This window comes from Falco naumanni, chromosome Z (genome assembly GCF_017639655.2).
Source record: "Falco naumanni isolate bFalNau1 chromosome Z, bFalNau1.pat, whole genome shotgun sequence".
In the NCBI taxonomy this organism is placed as follows: Eukaryota; Metazoa; Chordata; class Aves; order Falconiformes; family Falconidae; genus Falco; species Falco naumanni.
In genome coordinates this window covers 34,477,073-34,503,509 of record NC_054080.1, presented here as the reverse complement: position 1 = coordinate 34,503,509, position 26,437 = coordinate 34,477,073, and the positions used below count along the sequence as shown (strand labels likewise).

General features: G+C 46.5%; 1 protein-coding gene across 1 annotated transcript; it reads left to right on the top strand.

The window, feature by feature from the left end:
* The first annotated feature begins 18,573 nt into the window (after positions 1 to 18,573).
* KLF4 (Kruppel like factor 4) lies at positions 18,574 to 23,103 on the top strand. The gene is made up of 5 exons (XM_040580791.1): positions 18,574 to 18,967; positions 19,065 to 19,182; positions 19,304 to 20,207; positions 20,290 to 20,454; positions 22,016 to 23,103. The coding sequence occupies exons 1-5, from the start codon at positions 18,963 to 18,965 to the stop codon at positions 22,189 to 22,191; spliced, it is 1,368 nt and encodes a 455-aa protein (XP_040436725.1). The 5' UTR covers positions 18,574 to 18,962; the 3' UTR covers positions 22,192 to 23,103.
* The last annotated feature ends 3,334 nt before the right edge of the window (positions 23,104 to 26,437 follow it).

Sequence of the window (26,437 nt, the reverse complement as noted above, 5' to 3'; positions counted from 1 at the left end):
TGCAGTCCTCTAATATCAGCACATGCACAGTGCTGCAGTAAAGACAACAGCACAATTACTAACCGAAATGATGCCTGTAACTGAATACCATGATGGCAGCAAGCATGCCATTGTGAAAATATTATTTATATGCCAGGTAGATAAATACAGACATGCACCAGTCTGGGAGCATTTTATATAGTGGTGATAAGATAGTGGCAACAATAAAGTTAACTGTGTCTCCACTAGCAGTTAAAAGGCTACCAAATAAGAAATGGGGTTCTTTGCCCTCTGGCATTCCAGGTGATTTTCAAGGTTATCACAATGGTCTCTTCCAGCCTTTAAACCTTTGACTACAAATTTGCCACACACAGCAGTTGCAAGTGTAAAGCTTAAGAATCCTTTTTCCTGTGTGAGAAAAACACCCTTCTGAATCAAAATGGATAGACATACAAAGTCAACATGACTTAAGCATGTGCCTGACAGTAAGTGTGTCCTTAAGGGCCTTCCTAAGAGACTGCTAAGCTTTTAGTTAAGTGACCTGTGGCTTGCTGACCACAATAACACATAAAGGCAACAGCATTGCCCAATGCACTGAAAGCTGTTACAGCTGGATTTGAAAATCTTGTCCGTAAGAGACAAACAGGCCCAGCACAGATCTGTCAGTGCAACTACACTGCTTGTCTCATGGCTTTCCCCTTAGAGATCAGGTTGTTTGGGCCCATATAGAAGTGGGGAGAAAAAAAGTAACAGGCAAAAGCGAAAATAGGATGAGAAAGTAAAACAAAACAAAAAAGAATGAGGCAAAAGAGAAAGAGAAACAATCAGGAAATAGGTGCAGCCAAAGAAGGGTGTTGGTTTAGGAAGAAAAAATAGCTGAGGGAAGTGTATATGGTGCTGTGTCAGGAGGGGAAAAAAAAAAAAACCAACAAGGCAGATAGGCTGGTTCTTGCTTCAGGAAATGAACAAAGATTGGGGAGATATGAGTTCAGTTCCTGCTTCTTCCAGAAGCTGGACAAATCCATTGACCGTGGTTAATGAGTGAGTGACTGAGATGTCTCGTTACCCCTAAAGCAATCGTGACTTAGATGCTTAACCAACTATCTGTTCCGTCCCTTTCCCCCCCTGTAAGGAATGTGTACAGAGGGAAGTGTTTTTTTCACCCCAGAAGTATTTCAGGAAGATAAATGCCTACCTGCCTAATGCACAGGCAGCCCGCATGGGAACCGAGTGATGAAGGGGCAGGTGGTGGGGACATGTTACAAGGGGAAGTTTAGTCACAAGCTACTATGACCTGGCATCCATGATACTGACATAAGCGTCACCACCTGCACTACCATGAACAACCAGCCGTGCAGTTGCAGGCACAGAACGGGGCACAGTAGCAGGGCACCTCAGCATCCCCAAACTGCTTAAATTGATATCAGCAAACTGAAACACATTTGTAACCAGTGAAATATGCAGAAGTACCTTATGTTCGCTAAAGGACTCCTCTTTTCTTGGAGGCTATTTTCTTCCACAGTTAATATTCAGCTGGAGACTTTTAGGTGTCACGTAATTAAAATGCTCACAAAGTTTATCAAAGAACAGCTTCAGCCTCTATCCAAGACACTCTCAGAAACTAGCGAGAATTTGCAAAAAAATCTCAGTAAAAACATTATACTCCAGCAGAATATATTTCTTATTCTTCACTTGTCATTTTCTAGGCAGCTTTTTCACTCAAAGCTGCTCTGTTTCTCATTGTTTCAGGGCTACCCTGTGAGAATGCAAGGACAGAGGACAAGGGGACAGAAGATGGACAGAGAAGGCTGAAGGCCATGACATCAGGGGAGAGTGCTGAGCACCTCACAGAGAACCACTGCTGGGCCTCCAAAGAAGCACAAGGATCTGGGCACCAATAGCTGAAGTAAAAAGTGAGTAAGAGGCATTCCCAGATATGCAGTCTTTAGGCTGAAGTCTCACAGGTCTTTGAATTCCAGGTGTTGGTCCAGTCCAAACTGGTCAATTTTTTAAGTGGAAACCTTCCTCAAGGAGATGCTGCTTTATTTTATTTATTGTGCCCATCTGCTGAGGTGGGTGTTCCCTCCTTCCTAGCATTGACTCCAGCTCTTCCATCAGCTGCTGTTGCATTCCTGTTCCAGACTCAAGAGACTTCTGTTTCAGGTCTGGTTAAATGTCCCTGGACATTATATATTTTCTCTAGTTTGTCCTCCAAATCTTTATCTTTCCTTCAGGCTTCAAGCTTCATGTGCCAGATAAATGTCAGGAGAGTGTTACTGAAGTCCCAAAGCTGAGGGCACACAACTCACATCAAAAAGATAAAGCTTGCTCCCAGGAAGAGGTAATTCAGTCATAATCAAACCTCACAACACAAAAGATGTGCCATCCTAGTACCATTCCTCACAGGAGTCTGCCACTTTCTTTGGTACATACCTTTAAAATTGAGTCCTGAGATGTGTACTTCCAGCTACCTTTCTGTTGAGCTTGGCTGCAGCTACATTTCCTCATAGTGATGTGCCTTTTTTCCTCCTGGGGTTCCTCCAGTTTTGCAAGTTTCCCACAATCTTTAACTTAATTTCCCTTCTGCCTGACAGATGCTGACACTTTAAGTCTGGTCCCCCTGAGAAGTCTGTGAAAAGGATTAAGTCTACACTACTGCCTGGAAGCATGTCTCCCCTGTTGACTGCAAGCCCCCCAAATCTGCCTAACTTAGAGCAAGAAGATGCAAATATCTGCCCCTGGAGCACAGGCCAACTCTGTTTTTTCCCCCTCAACCAGATCTGGCACTGACATGGTTACATACCTGCAGGAACAACTGCTTACACCAAAGCTTGAGAAGCAGGCTCAGAGCCTTTGCAGAGCTTCTGAGTAAAGATTTAGACCGGGAAGCTTCTGAGCCCTCTGCCCAATTACATGCAAAAAAATTAACCGTGCAGGAGCATTTTGTGACATCAGTAAACAGCATCAAGTTTCTTGTGCCCATTGTTCTTGGAGGTAGATTTGCCGCCAATACTCACTGTGAGGCCCAAGGCAGCCTTACTGTAAACATTACCTGTATTCTAAACGTTCAAATCCTGGCACTGTAATTGTGCTTGAAGATGTTGCTTCCTTCAGTGCATGTAGTTTGATGCAGCACATGAATCAAACAGCACAAAAATGCTTTCATCACCATGTTGTGATATAGTATCATTGCTCTAGCTGTCCACAAATTTTGATATATTGATAAGCTTATGCTTAGATTTTCTTGGAAGAGAAATTGTTCTCAAACTCCAGCCTTTACTAACTTACTTCTTAGTAAGGAGTCCAGGGTCAGATTTAATTTAGAGACATGTGACTATCAGCACAGACGAAAAGAGTTTTGTCTGCTATGATCTGCAATAGCTAATGCAAAGACCTCTAGAAGGAAGGGTCTGATCGTCATTTCCAGCTTTGCTTATTGCAAGAAACACATTCATTTCTCAACAGCAAAGTTAGCTCCAAGCCTATAATAATGAGAGATAAACATGAACTACACAAAATTTCTGTGGAGAGTCCAGAGTAAAGCTGCCTAAAAAATTTGGAGTCATTCAAAACAAGAACCTAAAAGAAACTCTTAAAAATCACAGCTCAGATGTGAAGGTTGGGTCCACATTCAAACACCCCTGAAATCCTGCAGCTTTTCAACCCATGGTATGTTTGGTGGGGGATCATCTGTAGCAACACTGTCAGTTTTTGGAAACAGAATCCGAGCATTTGTTCAGTCCTGCACTTTAAAATACAGACTGGCCTTTATCCATCAAATGCACTGAAGCACGCTCACGCCCTGGTGTGTCCTGCAGGGGCTTTTCTGAATCAGGACCAAGAAGCAACTTAGACCTCAGTACGAATGAGACAGCTAATCTGTCTTGCAGATACTTTTTTTTTTCTTTTCTCGTCTTGTGCATTCCCAAAACTAACAGAAAAATAGTTGTGTGTGTATAAGCAGCCTTGAATCAGTGCTGTTTTGCTGGGTTCTTATATTACATTCTTTTGTGCTACATACAATTTCCACTAGGACATTTTGTCCCCCAGGCTTCATCAGCCAGTCTATTACATCCACCCCCCTGCACTCCCGCCTCTCTCTGGCTGCATAACTTCAGCCAGGATGTTAAATTAACTCTCTGCCAGATGAGTTTGACATAATCTTATTTACTTCCACAGTGCGTATGCCAGTATGCAAATACATTACTCAGCACTATCGACTCTGCACTTTCACCAAACTATTACTTTTTGTTTTTTTAATGATGGTTCACTAGATACCAGACAGGATCATTACTGTACCAAACAGCAGCATACTCATGTCTGGCAGGAGAAATCTGGAGACATTAGAAAACTAAGTCTGGCTGGCATTTGTAAAGATTTACAGCCAAGCAAGAAAAACAACTCATTTCTCACCTCAGCATCTCACTCCTACTCATTTAAAGACACCAGGTTGTGGTTTTGTTGTCTGAGGGAAATTTCAACCAGCTTCTCCTGATCTCCAGGACATGGGCAGCCATGAGGGTAAAGCTGTACAGATTGACTTTGCATTTAGCAGTGATACGGTATCTGTGTTTAAACAGCTTCCCTGCTCCCAGGCACAACCCCAGCTGCCTCCTGACTGTGTGGCAGGGCCAGACCAGGCTCACACCTTACACGTTGTGCCTGTGTTTACCACAAGAAGAAAAGCCAGGTACAGAAGCCAAAATAAGAGCTAGATAACCAGGAGCCCTGCGTCCACATTAAGATCTGTCCTGGGCTCAAGGGACACACATCACCCATTAACAGCACTGCTGCCCACACATGGGCAGCAATGCCAAACATGTGTGTCCACAAGGAAGCAAAACCAGTGCCAGGTGTTTGTCCTGCAAGGGAGGTAATGTCTGGATGAAACCTGGGTGGGCTGCACTGTCAAAGCCACAGGCTAGTTACTGATTCATGTGTCTACCTGAGGAGCTCAGGCTGATACAAACACCCAGCCACAACCAAGCTAAATGTGAAGAGTTAAGCAAACCCCTGCTCTAATGCAAGGTATAAGGCTTCATAGCCTGCTGTAGCAGTCCCATTTTATGCAAGGTAAAGAAATTACAAAAAAATCCTGGAGGAACTGCATCAAAGGACAGTTTCTACAGTCTTGCTTTGTATCTGCTGTGGCCTGCTATGGACTTTCAGGGTGCAAAACTGCACTTGGAGCTACATTTTTTATTTGATCCCAACACAGCTAAATGCACGAATAGGCACAAAGACTGGAAAACAAAAGCACAGCAAGTAAACACGAGGAATTGAGAAGTTCAGCTTAAATGCCAGAGAAGCAAATTGTGTGAGTTGCCTTTCTTACTGCTGTGGTGGGTCTGGGGATGATCATGGTCCTGCTGGGCTGCCCATCTTCTTGCAGAGACTGATGCGTGCTCATGTGTTGCTGTCTGCTAGGGGAATCCAAAGCCCTGGGAACAAACTGAAACATGAAGCAGAGGGCAGGTGTCCACAGGCTGCTTTCAGAGTTCCCCAGACTTAGGCTGCTCTCTGCCTATTGAAAGGAAAAAAAAGTTCATGTTGCCCTTATTTCTTTCGCTAACACCTCAATATGGAACCACCAAAGCGTGAATACAGAAGAGGCTCTTCGAAACAGTAAGAAATGCCTCTCCCAGCTACCCATCAAATACTTTGATTTTAATAGAGCTCTAGCCTAACTAAACATATCCTACATCAGTCTGCTTATGGCAGAGTTAAAAATAACACAAGAACTTTCACCTGGAATTAGCATTTCTACTATTTTAATTTTTAACAAACTTGGAACTGCTAATTCCTTGATGGCAGAACTTGCTGTGTTTCTTCTTCAAGTGAGGGAAGTCTGTTTTTTTCTGCAGGCTCATTTCCGCACCCCCTCCCCCCCTTTGTTTCATGTCTGATTACATTTAGGATGAATATTTCTGAAACACTCACATGCCAAGAAAAAGTATTACTTTCTTTTATCCTTGAACAATCCACACTGATATTTAACAACTGAAACTTGGCTTGCTGATCAGTTTTCAATAAAAGACTACAAATGCTCTGCCAGGAAAGTTTATTTAATGAGGGCTGAACTATCTGTTCTTGAAAAATTATCAGACTTGTATGGTGTGTCTTTTTCATCAAGTAAAGGGTCTTCATCTTGCAAACACCTATCCTATGAATGGCTGGGAAAAGTCAATTTACTGTAAAAAAAAACAAACCAAGAAAAAAAAAAGTGTGTTCTTACTCTATGCGAGTTACACCACATTGTTAAACTGGGTTAAAATAATATCTCAGTGGGAAAGGTGTGAGAAATAATTCAGATGTAACTGAAGCATGGCTGCAATGTCCCCAAGTACTGCAGCACCTATAGACACAGGGAAGGGGGTTGAGCTCTTTCTCTCAGACAGCAAATAGCCACAAAGAAGCTTTCAGCTGCCTGCTGGTAAGAGAACTTTGGGGGGGGGGGGCGCGGGGCAGGGAAGAATTGTAAAGCAGAGACCATCTGTTTGGTCAACTGCACTGTAATGGGCTAGAAATTCCAACTTGGCTATAGCAATTTCAGGAGGGCATTGCCAAGGCGTTGAATTTAGCAGGATGCCTTATTTTCAAGGTTTATAATTAGATACAGTAGCAAATTAACAAAAAAGGGCACTGCTTAAAACATGCTTCAACTTTGAGGAAACATAAAACCAAATTCCAGCTTTCAAAGTTAGTCTTTGAGGGAAGGGGAAGGGGAAAGGGAGGGGCAGGGGGGCAACCCCAGAACTGACACATCCTGTGGCTCTTGATTCTGCACAGGGCTTGCATCTCCAGCCTGTTTCCCACCCAGATTTGGCACAAAATGTTGCCCTACTGATACCTACAGACTGCATCGCAAAGCAACAGCCCCTAGGAGGACTAGGAGGTACCTGAGTACCAACAACCCCTTTTAAGAGGGAAGAATTGCTAGGCACAAGCACTTCATAGGAAGTCACCCTGTGAAACAAGGACAGTGTCCAGTTTAGACTTCTGTTCCTCCAGACTTCATTACCATTCACTTTCAGCTCCACAGTTTTCTGTTGTTGGAAAATTCACCTATCAAGAAGCTCACACATGTGAACTACACTAAGATCTAGAAATTGTACTGTAAAGTCTACTCAGATTTCTTTGAAACTTAACACTTACAATGTCATTTATTTTACATGCATTACTCAGTCCCCCATAAACATTAAGAAATTATTGCAGTGGAGCATCCACCAGAGTAACAGTTCTGTTCCTGTATAGTCCTAATTACATAACCTCTTCACACTCACTCTTGCACTGGTTACTCCATTGGAAGGGGTAAGGTGTGAAATCAAAACATTACAAGCCCCACGCTAGCATCAGTTTTCACACACTGCCAATCCCCAGAGGGAGCAGGGAGGTCTATCACAGAATGGGGGTAAGGCTGACAGAACTTGCAGGATTCCTGCAGGGTGCAGGAAAGGAAAAGCAACTGCTCTTCTTGTTTTTCATTGCCCTGTCCTCAGCAGAAAAACAGCACTATGATTCAAGTCAGTGTCAAGCAGCCTGACCATCTCTTGCTAATCGGTACAGCTTGACTGATTTCAGATTATCTCAGCCAAAGATCCACCAGGTAAAGCACCATCCCATTTCCATCTCTTTTGCTGAACCCTGTTCCTGTGGATTTCCTACACAGCTCCAATAAAAAAGAGAGAGTAAGGCTGTGAATAGGATGTTGACAAGACTTTCCAAGACAGGATATGTGTGGGTGAAGAAAGAAGTTGGACCTTCTTCACAGCCCATTTCTTAGCCTTTCCCTGCCCCTTTTGGAAGCTGGCATCTGAGCAAGCTTGCTCCCCCCTTCCCCAAACGGCTCAGTCCTGGGAGTGAAGTCATAGGTCCGTGCTCGCTCCATCACCTATTGACACAGAGATGACTATGACTCACAGGTTCAACACTGATTTGACTGCTGCATGATATGCTGGAAAGTTTCCTCCAGATTAAACTGAAAAATACTTATTCACATCATAGGTAAGGCATTCTTCGTTGTCTATTTCACTCTTGTGTCTATTCACATTTAAAATTGCTCTGGACAGGGCCATGCAATCACTTTCCCACAACAGTGAAAGCTTGCTTCTTGTCCTCACAATACTACAGCTAGCACAACATGTCCTGGGAAAATTAAGATTTAGAAATGATGTCTGAAGTAACAAGCCCACCAAAGGCTGGTAAAGGACCACCTGTCTATCAAGCCATGCTAAGATGGTGGTCTTTAGTGTGCCTTAACCACGAAAGGGAAAAAGAAAACACCTTCATGGAAACTTAGTTCAAGACCACAACAGAACAATAATGCAGATTGCGGTAGATCAGCAGACATTTTGTAACACAGGACAGCGGTAAATGCACATGGGAACTAGTCTTCCCTGTGCAGCTGACAGGAAGAACCATACAGAGCTGCAGAAACTGGACAGTTTTCTCTGATTTGCTGCTCTCTCTTGTGCACCACAGGCCTGAAACAAAGGGATTGATGATGAATAAACCCGCCAGCAGCACATAGGCTGATCCTGATGGCTAAATAAATGCTTTCTGTACTAGCAAACTTATCACAAGTTTGGCATAAACTAACAAAACAAAATTAACAAAACTAACAAAGCAAAATTAATTAGTACTGAACTGATACAAGCCACATTTTAACCAATGTAACAGAACTAAAATCATCCACTGTTTCCAAACATTACTAACCTAGCCCTTGCCTTAAATAAAATAAAAAGTTAAATATTTCAGCCACGTTATTTACATTTTCTGTGTGATGTTGTGAAATATTGAGGCTGCCTGCTGCAGGTGCTTCCAGCACACTGGGGCCTTGACAGCTGCCAAGTATCTGACCAGAAAACTAAACATGTGTTCTTCAGGATCATGTGTTTGCTGTGGGATGCATAAGTTAGGTAACTTCCATATTGACGTGGACTGTGCAGAAGCGAGTCTCAGATGGTTGAGACCTTCTGTGAAACACTGATGCTTAGGAGAGAAATGAGTTAAAAGACTTTGATAGCGGTCTGGTGCTCCACAACCCTGGTAGGGCCCTGTGTCTGTGTCCCTTTGATGGCAGCTGGTCATCAGTGATGAGCAGAGGCAGAGTAGCCATGCTAAGGAGCAGTAACAGAACTGCTGTGATAAACACCTGCAGCAGCCAGATGGCTGTGAAAACAAAAACCATAACAAAGGAGTAGGCTGGAACAGTGCAAAAGACAACACAGCAGCAGGGAGAAACTGAGTAAAGAAGAGTTCAGAATAACTGTCTGGATACACCTCTTTGTCATGTCCTTTATTAGGCTGAAGGAAATTCTAGCAACCCACAGCTTTCGAGTCACCGTAAAGCAGACAGACCCAAGGACTGGGATCGGGAGGCCCATGTGCTCTCCTCTTTATTCTGCAGTCTTTTTGCAAGTCACACTTCCACCATAACCAAGAATACAGCTGACTATGCAATGGTGCTCAAGGCTGCTCTTAAGAAATACCACATGCACTCTTCTGGATGCATGAAACACACCTGGTCTGTCTTGGTAGTCATACTGTAGGACTTCTCCTGGCTTCCAAACACTTGGGCACAGATGATGTTACCACTCATTTTCTTCTGACGGCTGAGAGTCAAAGCAGTCTTTTCCAAAGGGAAGGAAATGTGAGTGAATTCAGTCAGCATTGCTTGGCAGAGTAACTTGTTAGGGCATCAGGCCTCTGCCCAACCGACAGCTTCAACAGACAGTCAAGGAGGCTTCTCTCACCCAAAGTATGAAGGCTTTGAGATACAGGAGAGGAAGCACTTTCTTCAAACACATATGTTTAGTTACGAAAAGAGGAAGAAACTGGAGCAAAACGGGGGAGGGGGGGAGCAGGGAAGTAAGGGGGGGAGCAGGGAAGTAAAGAAAATGTGGACCTGGGACAAGCTGGGAGAGTGAAAACAATGTCAGTAATATCTGCAGTACACAGCAGGCTCAGAGGCCCAAGAAAGTAGCCTGGAGAAAAACCTCAGACAAAGTGTAAATATTGTGTGTAACAGATTTGCAATGGTGGAAGTTTCTGCAATTTGGCAGCACTTACCTACAGAGGAAGGTCCTAAAGCTGGGGCTCTGGGATTAAGTTTATCTCTTGTCTCTCTAATAACAAATACATTGCATACACTAACTTCCAAGAGATCTCCACTTGCCAGCACCTCATGCCCATTTAAAAAAGGCAGCCAGGAACTGTAGTCTTTCAAAACCTTGCAAAGGACCTCTACCACCCAGAAGGTCTGATCTCCTGCCTCGGAGAGGCCCAGACCTGCACTACAAGCCCCCCACCTGCTGCTTCCCACCTAGGCACACCATCTCTGCTCAGGCTTGCAGTGATGGAGAACTGCCCAGACGTCACGGCAGGTCCAACAGCTGATTATTCACCTTCAGAAAAAGAAATCTGATTTGAATTTACATAGCTCTTACTTCCAGATGATGGGTCTTGCTAGGACCTCACCAAGTGAATTAAGACTCCATCATATTAAAAGATGTCTCCTTTCCCTGACAGTAAATTCACCTCATGATACTCCCTTTGTTCATGAGCAAAGCAGAGTGGGAGTTTTAGGATCTCACTGTATCTCTGTGACAAAAATGTGAGCATTCATAGGAGGGGCCACAGGACTTACCAGACATCCTTTGCAATGGCCAAAGTTACAGAAAAATACGGAGCAGGACCAGCCCCTTTTTAGGTGACAAAACATGGAGCCACAGCTATGTACACATGGATTTGGGCACAGAGAAGGTGTTGCTGTCTGTTTGAGAAGAGTCATAGCAACATCTAGCTTACCTTTCAAAATTACTTCTTGACACTGAAGATCAGCGATACCAGTACTGTGATACACTCTGCAGCACAGGCCAGTTCCCGTTTGGGGAATGGCCATGCAAACTGTTCTAGTCCCCACCTGAACCCACCGGCCTCCTTAAGCGCACCCTACGGTGTCTGAACCCAGAGGTGATCTACTGCTTTAAATAGGTCTCCCTTCCGAGAGAGATCTACACTCCTAACTCAGCTGGTAGCCCAGGTGTCCTCCACTGAGACTTTACCTCCTATTGTGTAAGGCAACGGATCATAAAGCAATGTAGATTTTATGAACAGAAACACTTCTTGGCAATCAGACTTCTGAGGGTAGAATCACAGATTCAGCTTACAATGACTGTGTCTTTGCTCATAGGATGCTAGCATCCAAAATTATTAACTGGTATAAATGCCCTGCTATATCTTAGTTACTTCTGCATTTATTCATAACCTTGGCTGCATTGCTACTTCTAAGCTACATGCTACAAATAGTTTAGCTAACTTGCTCAAAGAAACTTTAAAGGAGTTCAGAAAGAAACACTTCTTTTTTAAAGTTTAGTTGTATCATTTCTTCACAAATGGATGGTATTATGCCTCCCATTAAAAAAAAAAAAAAAAAAAAAAAAGAAAGAAAAAAGTTGTGAAAACATTAATGTTGCAAAATCAGGCACACAACATTGTGTGCTAACACAAACTGGATGTGCCAGAGTTAAAGTTGCCTGTGTGGCCATTTTTTGGCCCCTTTCTCACATTATAAGATCACAAGCTACTTCCTAGAGCAGCTCTGCCTCACCAGTCACCCAAGGTAGACGTTGCTCAGCGGCAGATAGATGTAGCCCTAATTTAAATTCCACCTAGGGCTTCCCATTGGCTCAGCATCCCTGAAGGCCCTGCGTCTGCCAGTAGGAAACACTTGGCTCAAAGACTTAGGTGGAATTTAGACCAGCTGAATCTGGAGCCTAATGAGCAGCTATTCCTTATTTTGTTTCTTCCTCATTGTGCAGAGTGTGGCCCCGGGCCTCAATTACTGCATGCTATTCAATCCCTGCTCAGAATGCAGCATTATTAATTTCCTCATGTTTCCTCATTACTGATTTCCTATGGCACTCCTCATCCACACATCTCAGTGCCCTGCAAACACAATGTGCTCCATAGCAGCCTGTGAAGTGGATCTCCTGTTCACCAATGATTGCAGCTAAACTGTTGTGCTGGTGTGGGGCATCCATGGTGAGGTGTTTCCTAGGGCAGCTAACATTTTGTGCCACCAGCCGTCCATGTGCCCCTTGCCAGGCAGAGTCCTGGCTGTCCTGCTGTGTGTGGCAAGGCTTTCCTGGAAGCCACAGAACCACCAAAACTGGCCTTCATCATTACGCACCACCTATGTCAAAAATCTGAGAGCAGCTGCCATATTGCTCTCATTAAGAGAGCAAGGGGCTGTTATCATAGAGTAATGGGCTCCTGCTGGTCCATTAATGTTGAAGCAGAGCTGGAGACATTTATGGAAACAATGTGGAAGCCTGGTATTTATTCTCAGAGCAGGCAGATGTTCTTGACTTCAGCGTGGCAAATAGTTTAGAAAGACATCTTGGGTGAATCGGCTATTCAGTTCAGTTTATCCACAACACTGCGTGGGAGGCACCATGGAAAGATGGCAGAGGTGTTGTTTACTGTCCTGTGATTACCTAGCTCATTAGCACAAATTTAATTTCAAACACTTCTGGTTAAGGTCAGGAGCGATTTACTGCTAAACTGACTCTTGCTCTCCCCTCATGCAAATTCAAATGCATTGCACACTAGAAGCAGCTACCTTGCATTTTCTAGTTTTCTCATATCTTACACCTTAATGTATGGTTTTTTAGGAAGCATGTTATCAGTTCAGATTACATTCCTTAGAAGCACCACTTCTACTCAAACAAAAGAAACTCAGAGCTTAACCAGGGAGAAAGGGCTTGAAAAATCCTCCAGCAGTGAAAGCTGACTTCTCCTTGGTGGGTGTTGAGACCTAGTTAAGAATTGCTGCAGTATTAGAGCTTCCTTATGAGCAAAATATTGCCAGCTCTTATACATGCAAAAGAAATACCAAACAATGGTGCCAACGTGTCATCTTCCCGAGTCTGCAGGCAGGCCTGCCAAAGTCTCAGTGCTGCCATCAGCTTCAGCAACCATCAGAAAATCGAAATGAGCAAAGGCACTTATTAAGATTTCTCCATTTCAGAATTCAGCAGACAAGAGAGGAATAAATTGATTTCACATTGACACTGTTTGGGAATGTTCTGGGAAGCTGAATCTTTAGTAAGATGCTTAATTTTTATTAACAAAGATTATTAGTTAAAGATTACTAATTAAACTGGAAAGAAAACTGAAAAAGAAGAGCCTGAGATAGGGACGACAGGGGAGATGTCTTCCACATATTTTTTCCACAGTGACTGAGGGGGTCAGGAGATGGAATAAAACCCCTTCTTGCAACAGAAAAGAGAGTCTTCCAGGAAGGCAGAGAACTTAGATGTCTTTTCCCTTCCAGAGGCTATTGGACAGCAGTGCCTTAAGTGTTTTAACACAGATAAGGAGGAGGAGGGTGCAGGAAGGTGAATTAATAGTAATCCCAGCACGTGGCCGCTTCTTCAGAGCCAGGTCCACAGAGCAGCCTGGTCTTCTCACCCATATATCTACCTTCATCTTCCAGGATATACCAAATCTATCACCCATCAATGGAGACCACCCTCTGGTTAGCTAAAAGAGGGTAATTTTTCAAGTTTCCTCTATTTTTGCTGCAACTCCTCCACTGGCTCTGGAAAAATACAATAAATCAGCCCTATGAATGCAAAAAATCACAAACAAAAAACAAACAAGAAATCATCCTCTTCACTGTGTGCAAGTGTCCCCACATTACATGCAAGACTTATAAAGGATGCTTAAGGATGCTTATTGTGGAGTTCTTGTTTGCACCGGTTCCACTGTGGGATCCACTTATATAAATCATTGTTAAAGTTTGGGGAACATCTGAATTCAAAGATGGGGCAAACCCATTAAAACAATGACAGATGGGGCAAACCCATTAAAGCAAGGATGCCTAAGGTTGACAAAAAAGTATAAAGCTCTTTCCATAAGCAATTCAAGGTATTTTGCCTCTTAGAGAAACACAACAACTTTTGGGTTGCTTGAAAGTAGAAGAGCTGCTACATGCACGACATCCTGGGTGGTGCTAAATTGTGCGAAGATGCTGGCTGCCTCTGCCAGGGGCTGCTGAGCCTGAGTGAATGGTACTCAACAGGAGGATCAGCAAGCATGTCTGGAAATAGGTGCATGAATCTCAGGCTGCAGTTTTGCGCCGCAGGGAAAATTCAGTGGGAATCAACAACATGAACTCTTGTTGAGAATCAGACCCCTGAGGTTGAGCCCTGCTTAGTTACAGGCTCCCAAGGAAGAAACATTGGGCTGATGTGCTGTAAGTACAGTGAAAGTCACCACCAGGGCTCTCCCACACACACAGATCCCTTTCCTCGGGGCTGTGAAAGCATGCTGGCTGCCCAGCAGAAAAAACAGCTTGTGGTCCAGAAACCTCCCGGCATCACCACTGATAACAACCTCAGCAACACCTCTTCTTACAAAGGACTCACAGCACCTCACTATGAGGTGTTTGCCCTAAACCACTCCAAGGCTTTTGAATGGTGACAATATGTAACGCTGGGTCTTTCTGACCTTGCTCATGTAGGAAGGTAAAATAATTATCATCAGGATATTGTTGAGCTTTCAAAAAGCAGGTGAATACAAATTTGGCCACAGGCACTGCTGACATTCTCAGCATGAACATCTTATGACCTTAAGTCTGCATGTGCCATCTGTGTATGTATGCGCTTGCTACTACTTGAAACCTGCCTGGAATTGCCCGCCATCTTCAGACTTCTATCCTTGGCACTGTACTAATAATCCACAAGTATATCCACCAACTGAGTGGGGGTTTATTTTGGTTTAACAAAAATAAAGTACCCCACGCAAGGACAGGTAAGTAAAACTTGAGCTCAGCGGCACTTTAAGAAAAGAATACAATACATGGTAGAAAGCAGATCCCCAAAAAGCAGGTCTTCCTGGCAGTTTGGTGGCTGTAGTTCTGGGCTGTCTCACCCTCCTGAGTGTGCAGAGGTCCTGCAGCAGGAGGATGAACCCTCAGTGTGGCATCGCAGCTCTCCAGAGCACGCCTTGCACAGCAGGCACATGTAAGACCTCTCCTGCTTCCTCCCACTCTCGGCCACGGTGCAGCTGAGGTCAGATAATTCAGGTTGCATGGGACATAAGAAACCCTCCAGATGCCAAGTCTCCTTTTATGAGCCTACCTGCCTCCACCTGCTCTCCAGCAACCCTGTTAGGGTAAAACCCAGCACAGCACCAAGGATTATGGAATAATTGCTTTTGATTTTAAGTAGCAACAAGGATGCTATTAGATATAACCAAGCATTATGGGTTTCTTCCCAGTTCTCCTGTTGTTATTTTATGCCAGCACCAGAGCAGGGAGCCAAGCAGCTTCTGGCCCTGCAGGCTATCTGCTGCAGCATGCTGCAAAGATAACAAAGTGTAATCCCAAAAATGCCAGAAAAGCATCTTCTTGTCAGACCTCAACCATACTGTGACACAATCTTTCCCAGAGTCTGCAGTCCCTGATTCCATCAGCTGCTGTCACAGACAACCAAATCAAAGGGGATAAACTGCACACTGTGGTTCCTGAGAGGCAGTTTGTTGAAAATCGAGTTCCAAACTTAGGTTTTAAAATAAACATATCAAGATAAACAGGTTGGTCTTTGTTTCAGGCACCAACAGCTCCACTGTTTTTTTCTTCTTGTTGACATTAATGTTTTTCATGTGGGATGCCATTTCCTGATGACTGCCTCTGCTCTAAAAACCTGTGCTTTTTCATCACCTTGGCTTTATTTTTTTTTTTTTTTTGGTCTTTTGGGGGTTATACTCCCAGGTGATCAGTTTAGCACTGGCCTAGGCTAACCACTAAGGCTTCTTCATTATCAGCTCTATTAAGCAATCATCTTTGGCCATTGATATGAGTGTCAGTATTGGGCAAGACTTCTTCTTCTCCCATGAACAGCACCCATGGCAAGGCTAGGGCGAACCTGCCGTTGCAATAAGATAATGATAGATAGGGCAGAAACCTCCTTCTTCTGCCCAGGGAAGGAGAGAAACACACAGAGGCCACAGCAGTCCAGCACACCAAGCGCTGCAGCAGATTTCTTTCTGTCCAAGCACAGCATAATCTGGAAAAATGTCATTGCACATCCCAAGGCAAGAGGGACACAAATTCTGTGCAATTTTGTGTCTGAATTAAGCAATCCCTAAAGTCAGCTTTGAACAGCACAGAAACATGCTGTGTTCTGAGTTAGTGGAAGGAAAGTTTTAGAGAAAATTGGGAAATTTGGAGAAAAGTGAGACTTGGAGAAACGGTCGGCTGGCGAGAGAAGGCATATTAAAGCAAATCTGTCTTAAGAAAACAATGTTTAGGTTGTTATGTAGGCTGGGAAAACATTGACTGTGAGCAGCTGCAAATGTAATGCATTTAATTTCCACACTCATGACCATTAAATCACATTCCCTTTCATTTAAGGGAGGAAAATAAAACCTTTTGCCTTGTGCTTAACTAGTGAAAAAGAACGTGTTGACCTTTTTGTGGGATGTTCAAAAGCAGGTGGCACTGAACTTACAGACGCCTGCATACACTTTTTTAAGCACCCTGCCAACATTTACACAATTCAAAATCAAGACTCAGCTGAATGTGGACCACATCTTTTTAACATGAACTTAGACATACCTTGCATGTGTCCCTCTGAATTACCCAGAAACACTGCGACCAAGTCTATTTTAATGAAAGATTGCGAAAGCAACCTGTATTATTTTCGCCCATGTTACTCAGCCCTTCGCTTCCTGGAACTGGTGAAGTTCTGGAATTTATTTCAAAGAGATCAGATCACTTACCCTCTTTTGAAGCTTTCTTGTTCTCCTATTCCTAATAAGGGATGCAATTTTAATTTAGATGTTGGCCTCGAATAATTCTGAGCTTGAAATTTGGACCTGGAAAACACTGCATTGCTTAGGAGATCCATAAATTAACATTTACACCATTTGTGAGGAAACAAAAGGAAAACAACTCATGTGGAAAAACTGTCCAGAGACCTGTAAGTTTCCACATCGGGGGCTTTCTCCCAACACCAGAGCTACAAAGGAGGTTTAAACCTAAACCCATTGCTGTTGGGTTTGGATGCCAGTTCCTGAAGTGGTTGTCAAAGAGACTCCAAGCATAAACCCTGGATAAAAAACACATCTGGGAACTGGCAGCCTGTTGTGAGCATGGCTGTGAGGAAGCTGCTCAGACCACCAGCCCTGCACCTGAGTAGGGAAGGTGCCTCCCTTTCCTTTACAAGAAGTCTTTAGGCATCCTCCTGGTATTGCACCTTCATCTCTCCACACTAGCCCCCTTTTGTACCAGTGGCTTCCAGCACATCTCTTGTCAGGACGTGGACCTTGTGCAGGGGAAAAAATCAAAACCCCAACACCATTTTCTAGTGCCAAAGTTATTAATAATTAACATTTGTAACACTGAACTTGTAAAACCAGTTTGCTAAAATAAAGCCAAGCATTTTATTATTTTTTTGAGGGTTTAATTTAGTCATCGTAAGTTACTCGGGGTGGTGTTTGCCAGTTCCGCAGGGCAACGACTTCCCCTCCCCCGGCCCGGCCCGGCCCCGGGGCGGCCGGCGGCAGCTCGCTGGCGGGGCGGCCACGGGGGACCGGGGGACAGCCGCTGGCTCTGCCCGCGGGCCGGGTGGCGCCGGCTCGCCATTGCCCTCTGGAGGAGCCGCGCCGCCGCTCCCGCCGGCCAGTGCCGGCCTTTCCTTGCGGTTTCTGCGGGGCTTTGCTTGGCTTTGGGCTCGGGTTTTTTTCATTCTCTTCAGCTCCTCCGGTTTTTTTCCGGCGGATTTCCAGCACCGCGCCCGCAGCGCTGCGCAGCCCCTCCCCCCGCATCCGCCGCGTCCCCTGAGGGGTCCGGCCGGCACCCGGCGGTAGCCCCGGCCCCGCGCCGCCGGCCCACGGGCGCCTTCAGCCGCTCGCCCCACCGCCCCGGCCGGCCGGGGGTCTCCCCGCGACGGGGAGGCCCCTTCAGCACCGACAGCCCGTCAGCGGCACAGACCCGAGGCGTGGCAGGGCCCCGCCGTCGGGGTGCGCTCCCAAGAAAAGGGAGAAAAAAGGACAAAGAGCAAGAAAAGCCAAACAATTACAGAAAACTGCAGAAGAGACGAGAAGAGACGAGAAGAGAGGAGAGGAGACACCAGCCGATGGGGGGGCTCCGGGCCGGTGTGTTTCAGGCCGCCCCAGCGCGCTTTGCCCCGCACCAGCGGCCAACGGCTGCCACCGGCCGCCGCGGACATTCCCGGTCCCCCGGCCCCGCCTCCCCCCGCGCCCGCTGGCGTCAGCACCCTCCTGCGTCACGCGGGGCGCGCGGCCGTAAGAATCGCGCGGGCGGGGCGGGGCGAGGCGAGGCGCGGCTGGGCGCGGCGGGGCGGGAGCGCCCCACCCCCCCTTTCCCGTCCCCCCCCCGCCCGTCCCCACCGGTCGCGCGCGCGCACCGCCCCCTCTCCCCACGTGTCAGTTTGTTTTCGCCGTCGCCCTGGCGACGGTGGGCGGGGCGGTTGCGAGGTGAGGTTATAAGAAGGGCGGCGGCGGCGGGCGACAGGCAGTGCCGAGCGGGGCGCGGCGGCGGCGGCGGCGGAGGAGGAGGAGCGGGGGCAGCACCGGCAGCAGCACCAGCAGAGCGCGGGCCCGCCCGGCCCCTCCCTCCCCACTGGCACCACCGCGCCCCGTCCGTCCCGCCCGGCTCCTCCATGGCTGCGGCTCCCTGGGAAGCACCTCGCGCCGCCACCCTGCCGGTGGTGGAGCCCCGCTACCGGGCGTCCGTCGCCTCCCCGCGGCGCCGCTAGCGTCCCGCGTCCCGCTCACCTTCGTCTCCGGTAAAGCGCCGAGGAAGGGCGCTCCCGCGGCGCCACCTCGGCGGCTCTGGGCCGGCTCTCTGCGGCTGGACGGCGCGTCCGTGCCACCTCCCCTCTCTTTTCTCCTCGGCGGCGCTCGGGACGACGGCGGCGGCAGCAGCTCGGCGTGACGCCCCGGCGCGGATGCGGTGGGTGCCGGGCGCGGCCCCCGGCCCGCCCTCCCTCGCCGCCGCCCTCCCTCGCCGCCGCCGCCGCCTGACGCCGCTGTGCTCTCCCCACCCGCAGGCAGCCCCCCGGCGAGTGCGAGATGGCGCTCAGCGGCACGCTCCTCCCCTCCATCGCCACCTTCGCGGCGGGCGCCGCGGGCCGCGAGAAAGCGGCGCGGCCCGCGGGCCCCGGCAACGTGAGTAGCGGCATCGCGGCGGCGCGGACCGGACGGGACGGGACGGGGGCGGCGGGGGCCGACCGGGGCGGGTGCGCCGCGGCGGCGGGCCGTGGTCTGAGCCGTGCCCGTCTCCCCGCAGCGGTGGCGGGAGGAGCTGTCGCAGCTGAAGCGGCCGCCGCCGGCGCTGGCAGCGCGGCCTGTGGAGGCGCCGCCGTCGGAGCTGGAGGCCGCCGCCGCCCTGGGGCCCCGCCGTGACGCTGAGGAGTTCAACGAGCTGCTGGACTTCGACTTCATCCTCTCCAACTCCCTCATGCACCAGGAGCCCGCCGCCGCCGTGGTGGTGGCCCCCGCAGCCGCCCCAGCCCCCACAGCCAGCCCCTGCTCTGCCGGGCCTTTCGCCTACCCGCTGCCCCGGCCGGAGCCCGCCGGCCTTCTCTACGGCGGTGGCGGCAGCCGCGACGGGGCCCCCGCTACCAGCCCTGCCGCGCCCTTCAACTTGGCCGACATCACCGACGTGTCCCCTTCGGGAGGCTTTGTGGCTGAGCTCATGCGGCCCGACCTGGACCCGGTGTACCTGCCGGCACCGGCGGCGCTGCCACCCCTGGGCAGCCTGCAGGGCAAGTTCGTGGTGAAGGCCGTGGGCGAGTACAGCCACCCGGGGCTCAGCCCCAAGAGCGGCCCCCCGGCTGCCGCCGCACCGCCTGGCACCGAGGGCCCCGGGGCCCCTTACAGCCCCCTGCCGCGGATGTGCCCCAAAATCAAGCAGGAGGCAGCGCCACCGTGCACCCTGGCCCCACTGCCGCCACCACATGGGAGCGGCCCCCGAGGAGCCCCCCAGCATGATTTCTCTCTGAGCCGCCCGCTGCCTGCCCGGACTACGCCTTCAGTGGGGCCTGAGGAGATGCTGAGCGGTGCAGACTGTCTCCCCACTGCTCCGGGGCTGAGCCACCCACCACTGCCGCTGCCCCCCGGGTACCCTCCGGCCCCCAGTTACCCCACCTTTCTGCCTGAGCAGCTGCCGCCCAGCACACTCCAGTACCAAGGTGAGTCCCTGTGCTTCGGCAGTGGGTGCGTCTGCTTTGGTGCTGCCTGTGGCAATGCTCACTCCTCCCTCTCTGCCTTTAGAACTGATGCCACCAGGGAGCTGCCTGCCTGAGGAGACCAAGCCCAAGAGGGGACGCCGGTCATGGCCTAGGAAAAGGACAGCCACACATACCTGCGACTATGCAGGCTGTGGCAAAACCTACACCAAGAGCTCTCATCTCAAGGCACATCTGAGAACCCACACAGGTTGGTCCCAGCGTGGGGTCAGTGGAATGCCCTGGCCAGAGGGGCATGGGGTGAGCCCCCTTGGACAGTGAAAAGGCAGGAACACCGGAGGAGGGCTAAAAGTAGTAAGGGGTAACTCTGGTCAGTTTCCGGATGCCTTTTTTTTTTTTTTTTTTTTTCTTTTCTTACCTCCACCCTTGGCTGCATGAAGTCTTGTGCAGTCTTTGCTTATTGGCTGGATGTTTTGCTTAGTGGTTCAGAATGACTCAGATATGGGAGCGGGTGGGTTTCTTGCCAAGGCAAAGTTTGTTGCTCTTCTCTTGCTATGTGGCCAGCTAATTAGCAGGTAGTTGGAAGTCACCTGGGATTTGTTGCTCTGGATGGTGTTGGCCCACTTTTGAGAAGGGAGCAGACCTTTCTTTAAGATACTGCTTTCGTTGCTTGTGGTTAAATGCTTTGTGCACATACTCGTCTTGTCTTGACTTGCTCTAATGTAAGAGATTGTGCACCTCTGCAAGCTGCTGTTCGCTATCTAAGAAAATTACGATGGGCCTTTTGCAAGTGGAGCTCTCAGCTGTTTTGGTAGTACAGATGGGCTGCCTTGCCCATCTGTGGGGACACATCTTCCCCTGTAGTAGCACCAAAGAGGCAGAGTTTAACAGCTGATTAGCTGCTGTTAGAATTTGAGGTAAAATGTGCCAAAGTATGTACCCGAGCCTGAGTTCAAACTTAAAGCTTGCAGCTGAATGTGGTGTTGCAGTAACTGAGCTTGTGAAATCGGGTACATCGTGCACGGTTTCGCTGGTGCAGGCATTCCATAACAGTGATTAAATAACCTGGGAATTTGCATAATTTAATCCCTGCATTGTGAACTTGATTCAGAACTTTCTCCTGAAGAGGAGACAGGAAAGGGAGAAACTGCTCATAGTGTAGTAGTTAGGCTGCATCTTCAGGAGCAAAAGATTGGTCAAGCTCTTGTACTTCCCATTTGCTTCGAGCTGGTTAACACTGTCTCTGGTATGTGTAGACCAGGAGTTTGTAATTGTCAGGGAAACTAGTCTTGCTGTCAACAGTGGTTTTGTTACAGTGAACACAGTAAGGTTGAGTTCTTACTCAACCATAGTGTGGTGTTAATCAGGTTGAGCTAATGAAAAGAGTTTCCAGCTGTTTTTTTATTTTTTGAGACCTACAGTTATCTAATTACATTATGTCTGAGCTATTTCTGTTTCCTATTTGATTGTATAAGATTAGCCAGCAAAACCACGCTTTATTATTTGTATTTGTATTGTCTGAAGCCTTGTATGCAAGACAAACAGTGGAAATGTGCATTTTACTGAAGATTTCAGTGACTCCAACATTTTATAGTACCTGTACATCTTGAAAAGGCAGGCTTACTCTGCTGTCTTTGTAGTTTGCTTGCAGCTGCTTCAAGAAGTTGGTTGCATTTTCTTTGACATCACCCTTTTTCTTACACAGGACAATGTGCGTTAGTGCTTCTTGAAGGAAAGATGTTAGAAGTGGTAGCCACAAAAAAACCCAACCTGATGTGTTTAATTTTCTGTTTTGTTTTGTTTTTTTAAAGGTGAGAAACCTTATCACTGTGACTGGGAAGGCTGTGGATGGAAGTTTGCCCGATCCGATGAACTTACTCGTCACTACAGAAAACACACAGGCCACCGCCCTTTCCAGTGCCAGCGGTGTGACAGAGCATTTTCGAGGTCAGACCACCTTGCCTTACACATGAAGAGGCACTTTTAATTGGAAGCAGTGGATGTTTCCCCAACTGCCGTAGAGATTCAGTATTTACAGCACAAGGACTGTCTTCTGCAAGATGGGGAGAACACAGTTTAAGCACTACAGATAATCGAGGTGAAGTCTTGCAAAGAGTGGAAAAGAGGGATAATTGCATACAGACATTGCAACTTTATATATATATACATTTAAAAGAAACCAAAAACGTTGGGGTAAATGACTGGATCTTCTATCATTCCATTTGTAAATCCAACTTGAATTATTTCCGGACTACAAAATGCCAAGGAGTGACTGGAAGTCACGGATATCAGGGTTAAACAGACTGTGTGTAGTTCGGAGGGTGGGGATATTACACAGGGAAATGGCATTCCCTTAATTTTCTTTCAATGCAATATTAGATGTAAATGTCATCTTGTACTTTACTTTTTTTTTTCCTTCTAAAAGCCATTATGATGTAAAAAGAGGAGGAAAAATTCAGGTACAGAATTCTATTTTAAAAGCCTATTTCATGGTGCTTAGTGACTGTTGGTTCTAGAGGTACCAAAACCAGGAAGCCAAAGTTCTCAAACTGCTGCATATCTGACAAGGAAATATTTTTGTCTTCCGATCACCAGTTATGACCTAAATCAGGTAATAAACCTGGTTTATCTTTTTTAAAGACAATAACTTTATGCAGACAGTCTGTAATGCACTGTGGTTTCAATGTGCAATAGTTTGTACAATGGTTTGTTCCCAAATATGCCTTAAGCAGAACAAATGTTTTCTATATAGTTCTTTACATAATAAATATGTAATATAAATTTAAGCAAACTTCTATTTTGTATATTTGTAAACTACGAAGTAAAAAGGAGCATTTTGTTGGAATTTGTATTTTGCATATTCAAGTGGAAAATAAGTTTTAATAAACCTATAATATTTTATCTGGATGGCTGCTCGTTATTTTCTTCTGTGTATGGATATATCCAAAGAAAGTTTATTAGGTCTTTGTTAGTGGTTGAGTTTTCCAAGGCAAAGGGGGTGTGTGTGTGTGTGTGTGAAAGCTTGTAGTCACAAGATGCTGAAAGATACTACTGTATAAGTCAAATGCTGATGTGACCGTGTCCTTTTAGGGAAGAAGATGTACTGAAAATTTTTGCTGTGAATGTCTAATTGCCACTTACCTTACTTGCACAATGAAACCGTGATTTACCATTTTTAAGGTAACTCAGTTTGGATTATTTGTTAAAGGAAACATCTGTTGGGGACATGAGAATTTGCATATTGAAGGATAATGAACTCCTGAATTTTTTCTGTTGTGGTCTTTTCAGCTTAAATTTTCTAGCTTCATCTTCTTGGGCTTCTCAGATAAGCTAGTATAACCACATTCATGTTGATGAAGGAAAATCTACTGAGTAATAACACAAAGAATAAACTTGATTCAAGGAATCAAGAGTGCATGCATAAAACACATAGACTACATGGAGTTTCTTTTAAAAGCCTGCTCTGTCCTGGGAATTCAGTAAATTGGCATATCTGAAGTGTCAAAATTCCTGTAGGAATCTGGTATGCATACATAACATGGGAAGGCTGACAATGCAGTCTACAGACCATATAGCTGTACGTTCAAGATGCTTTGCTGCAAGGTCCACAGTGTAGCTTCAGTTGTGCTCGTTCTGCTGCAGTTAATGCAGTGAGCCTGCTGCATGCCTGAGGTCATTACCGTTTTTGTTGTATTTGTCCTTGGGGACCTCATTGCTCTAGTTTCTTTACAAATGTGCAGCAATAAGATGATTTCAACATGAATGCTTGATGAATGGGACCTTTTCTCACTACTCTTTGTAAAGAGAAGTTACTCTTCCACTGGTTTAAAATGTCAGTCAGCTGGGAGTTTGGATATATGTAACATTGAATGAAGCTGAGCATGGAAAACAAATTACAGGCAAGAGCCATTCACAGTTTTTGCAGTAGTTAAAACAAGAGTGGCAATATCAACTTTTTGTTCCCAAATGTGTCTTAGGAATGCTATTAAATTTCACATTTTACTTTGTGCAGTGACTTGGTGCCCCTTTTAACTCTCTGTGAGTAACATAATTATGCAGAAAGTATTTCTCACCCCTTATCTCCTAGGCATGCTTTGTTCAGCTGAAAGCTATCTTTGTTAGTTTGGTTTATAGGTAACATGGGGAATAGGGTATGTCTTATTTGGTTTGCAAATAGCAGGTATTTAAAGCTAAATTAAAGTTATGAGTCATCCTTTATCTGAAGGTTTTTTCATGTGAAAACTTTATAATTAAACCAGTCATTTTTTTACCTCCTCTGTTGCTCTGCCTTGTGGATTCTGGATGAGAGATCCAAGGTCGATGTTACAACTGGCATGTATTGTGTGCCTGTCCCATCTCGGTAATACTGGAGCATGCTTGGGTAGCTGCAGCATCACCTCTCTGTGTGGCTGCCATTCAGAACCTTTTACATCTGTGCAAGGGCTGTGCCCTGACACATCTGTAGGTATGGAAATGTGAAGATTTCATCTGAGAAACTTGTTTCTTTTGCTTTTCAAGCGCTCTGTTATTACACAGCCTTAAGGATTTTATAAGATGTGCTGTCATTTAGTAATGCATTATCTGCTTCAGCCAACTTCAGTTTCTGCTTGATGGTTTTATAGACCCTAGGTTTATAGTTGCTTGCACAAACAATGGCATTCTTGAAACAGGGTTTTTTTCTCTTCTCCTACTTGATTATTTTTTTCCGCCCCCAATCCTAACCAAGCTGTCCACATGTGTGACTTTCTTTGAGACCTAAATGGGTACAGTTGTAGCTTGGTATTTAAAAAGAGATGCTGCTGTTCTTTGAACCATTTCCAAAACGCTACCCCTATAGTTTTGGGGCAGGAGCACATGTTCAGTTTCTGCCACACAGCATGCAGCCGGTGAGAGGCAGTCCTTGCTCTTAAGGAGGTCACTAGGGGGAAATACTGAAATAAGCAGTTGCACCAGTTGCACTCTGGTAAGTTAGGTAGGGCTAAAAACAGCGTCTTGTGTTTGCCACCTGTTTCATTGTCTCTAGTGTCCTGGAGTTGCGCTTCGGTGCAAGATCGTACACAGATGCAGTTGGAGCAATACATATATCAAAAAGCGTATCTCGTAAAACATATGTAAAACACCAAGCAATCTTGTAAGGGTGTCTTGAAAAACAAGATTTGTTTAGCGTTGCTAAAGCTATATTGATGTGCTACTTTCCTCAGGCTGGGGGATCTAAAAACAGTTTGATGTTATTAGGGGTGGCCTCTCTGACATGGGGTGAGCCCTTCCAGATCTGCCCCAGAGCACTATTTTAGCTACCGAAGGGAAAAGCTCTCGTGGTAGAGAATGATCTCTGCAGTCAAACCGCAGCCACCCTTAATCCTGCTCACCCCTAGCCCAAATCTCTCTCGAGAACACTTAGCATGTGAAGATGGAGCTGTTTAAAACAAGATGGCACATGTCTGCCTACCGAGTGCCAAGTATTCAAAAGTGGCATTGGAATAAAAATCTTCTCAGAGCCACAGTGCTTCTCTGCACTCGTCTGCTGCGCACCACAGGCTGGAATTTTGCACGTTTCAGACTTGGTTGTTGATGTAATCCAGTACACGTAGTTTCAGCTTCCCCCTGTCACATGAAGGTGTACTTGCAAGAGAGTTGCGCTTCTCTGTGGAGGTTACCAAATCCTGCCACTACTGAAGTCAGCTGCGAATCTCACAAGGATCTATATTAAGCTGATATGAATCAGTGAACTTCATTCTGCTCTTTAATAAGGGGAGATCAGAGACTCCTGCGGTTAATCACCTGAGTGCTAACGGTTCAATCAAATTAGTTTACACAGGTTTCCTATGGGAGTATGCTAGATGTTAGAGCTAGCCTGCTTCCACTGAAGACCCTGGCAAACACTTTAATGGCATTCAAGTGCAAGAATTGCCAAATTAACCCAGTTGCAAGCTATGTTCCTCCCTGGGCTTTTGTCCTTCCTGAGTGTGACAGGGTTGTGTGCCCTAAGGCAGCAGGAGAACAGGAATGGGTTGCAAATGTGGACAGGCAGACCAGTAGTTACACCATAGGGCTCTGGCAAAGGTCTGGATGTGGTAGGAGTGTCAGTGGTAGGAATTAAACCCAAGGTACAGTGAGAAAAAGTCACACAGAGAGGAAGAGGGAAACCAGCACACAGACTCGTGCTTGCCAGGAGAGCTCCCCAGATTAAATAGCTGTGTGTAGGCTCAATGGATTTATCTTTGGAGACCAAG

What these genes read in the sequence shown, in the direction of transcription:
- KLF4 (XM_040580791.1), top strand. An exon ending in GGCCCGCGGGCCCCGGCAAC is followed by an intron (nt 19,183 to 19,303) that starts GTGAGTAGCGGC and finishes GTCTCCCCGCAG; the next exon opens with CGGTGGCGGGAGGAGCTGTC. An exon ending in ACATCTGAGAACCCACACAG is followed by an intron (nt 20,455 to 22,015) that starts GTTGGTCCCAGC and finishes GTTTTTTTAAAG; the next exon opens with GTGAGAAACCTTATCACTGT.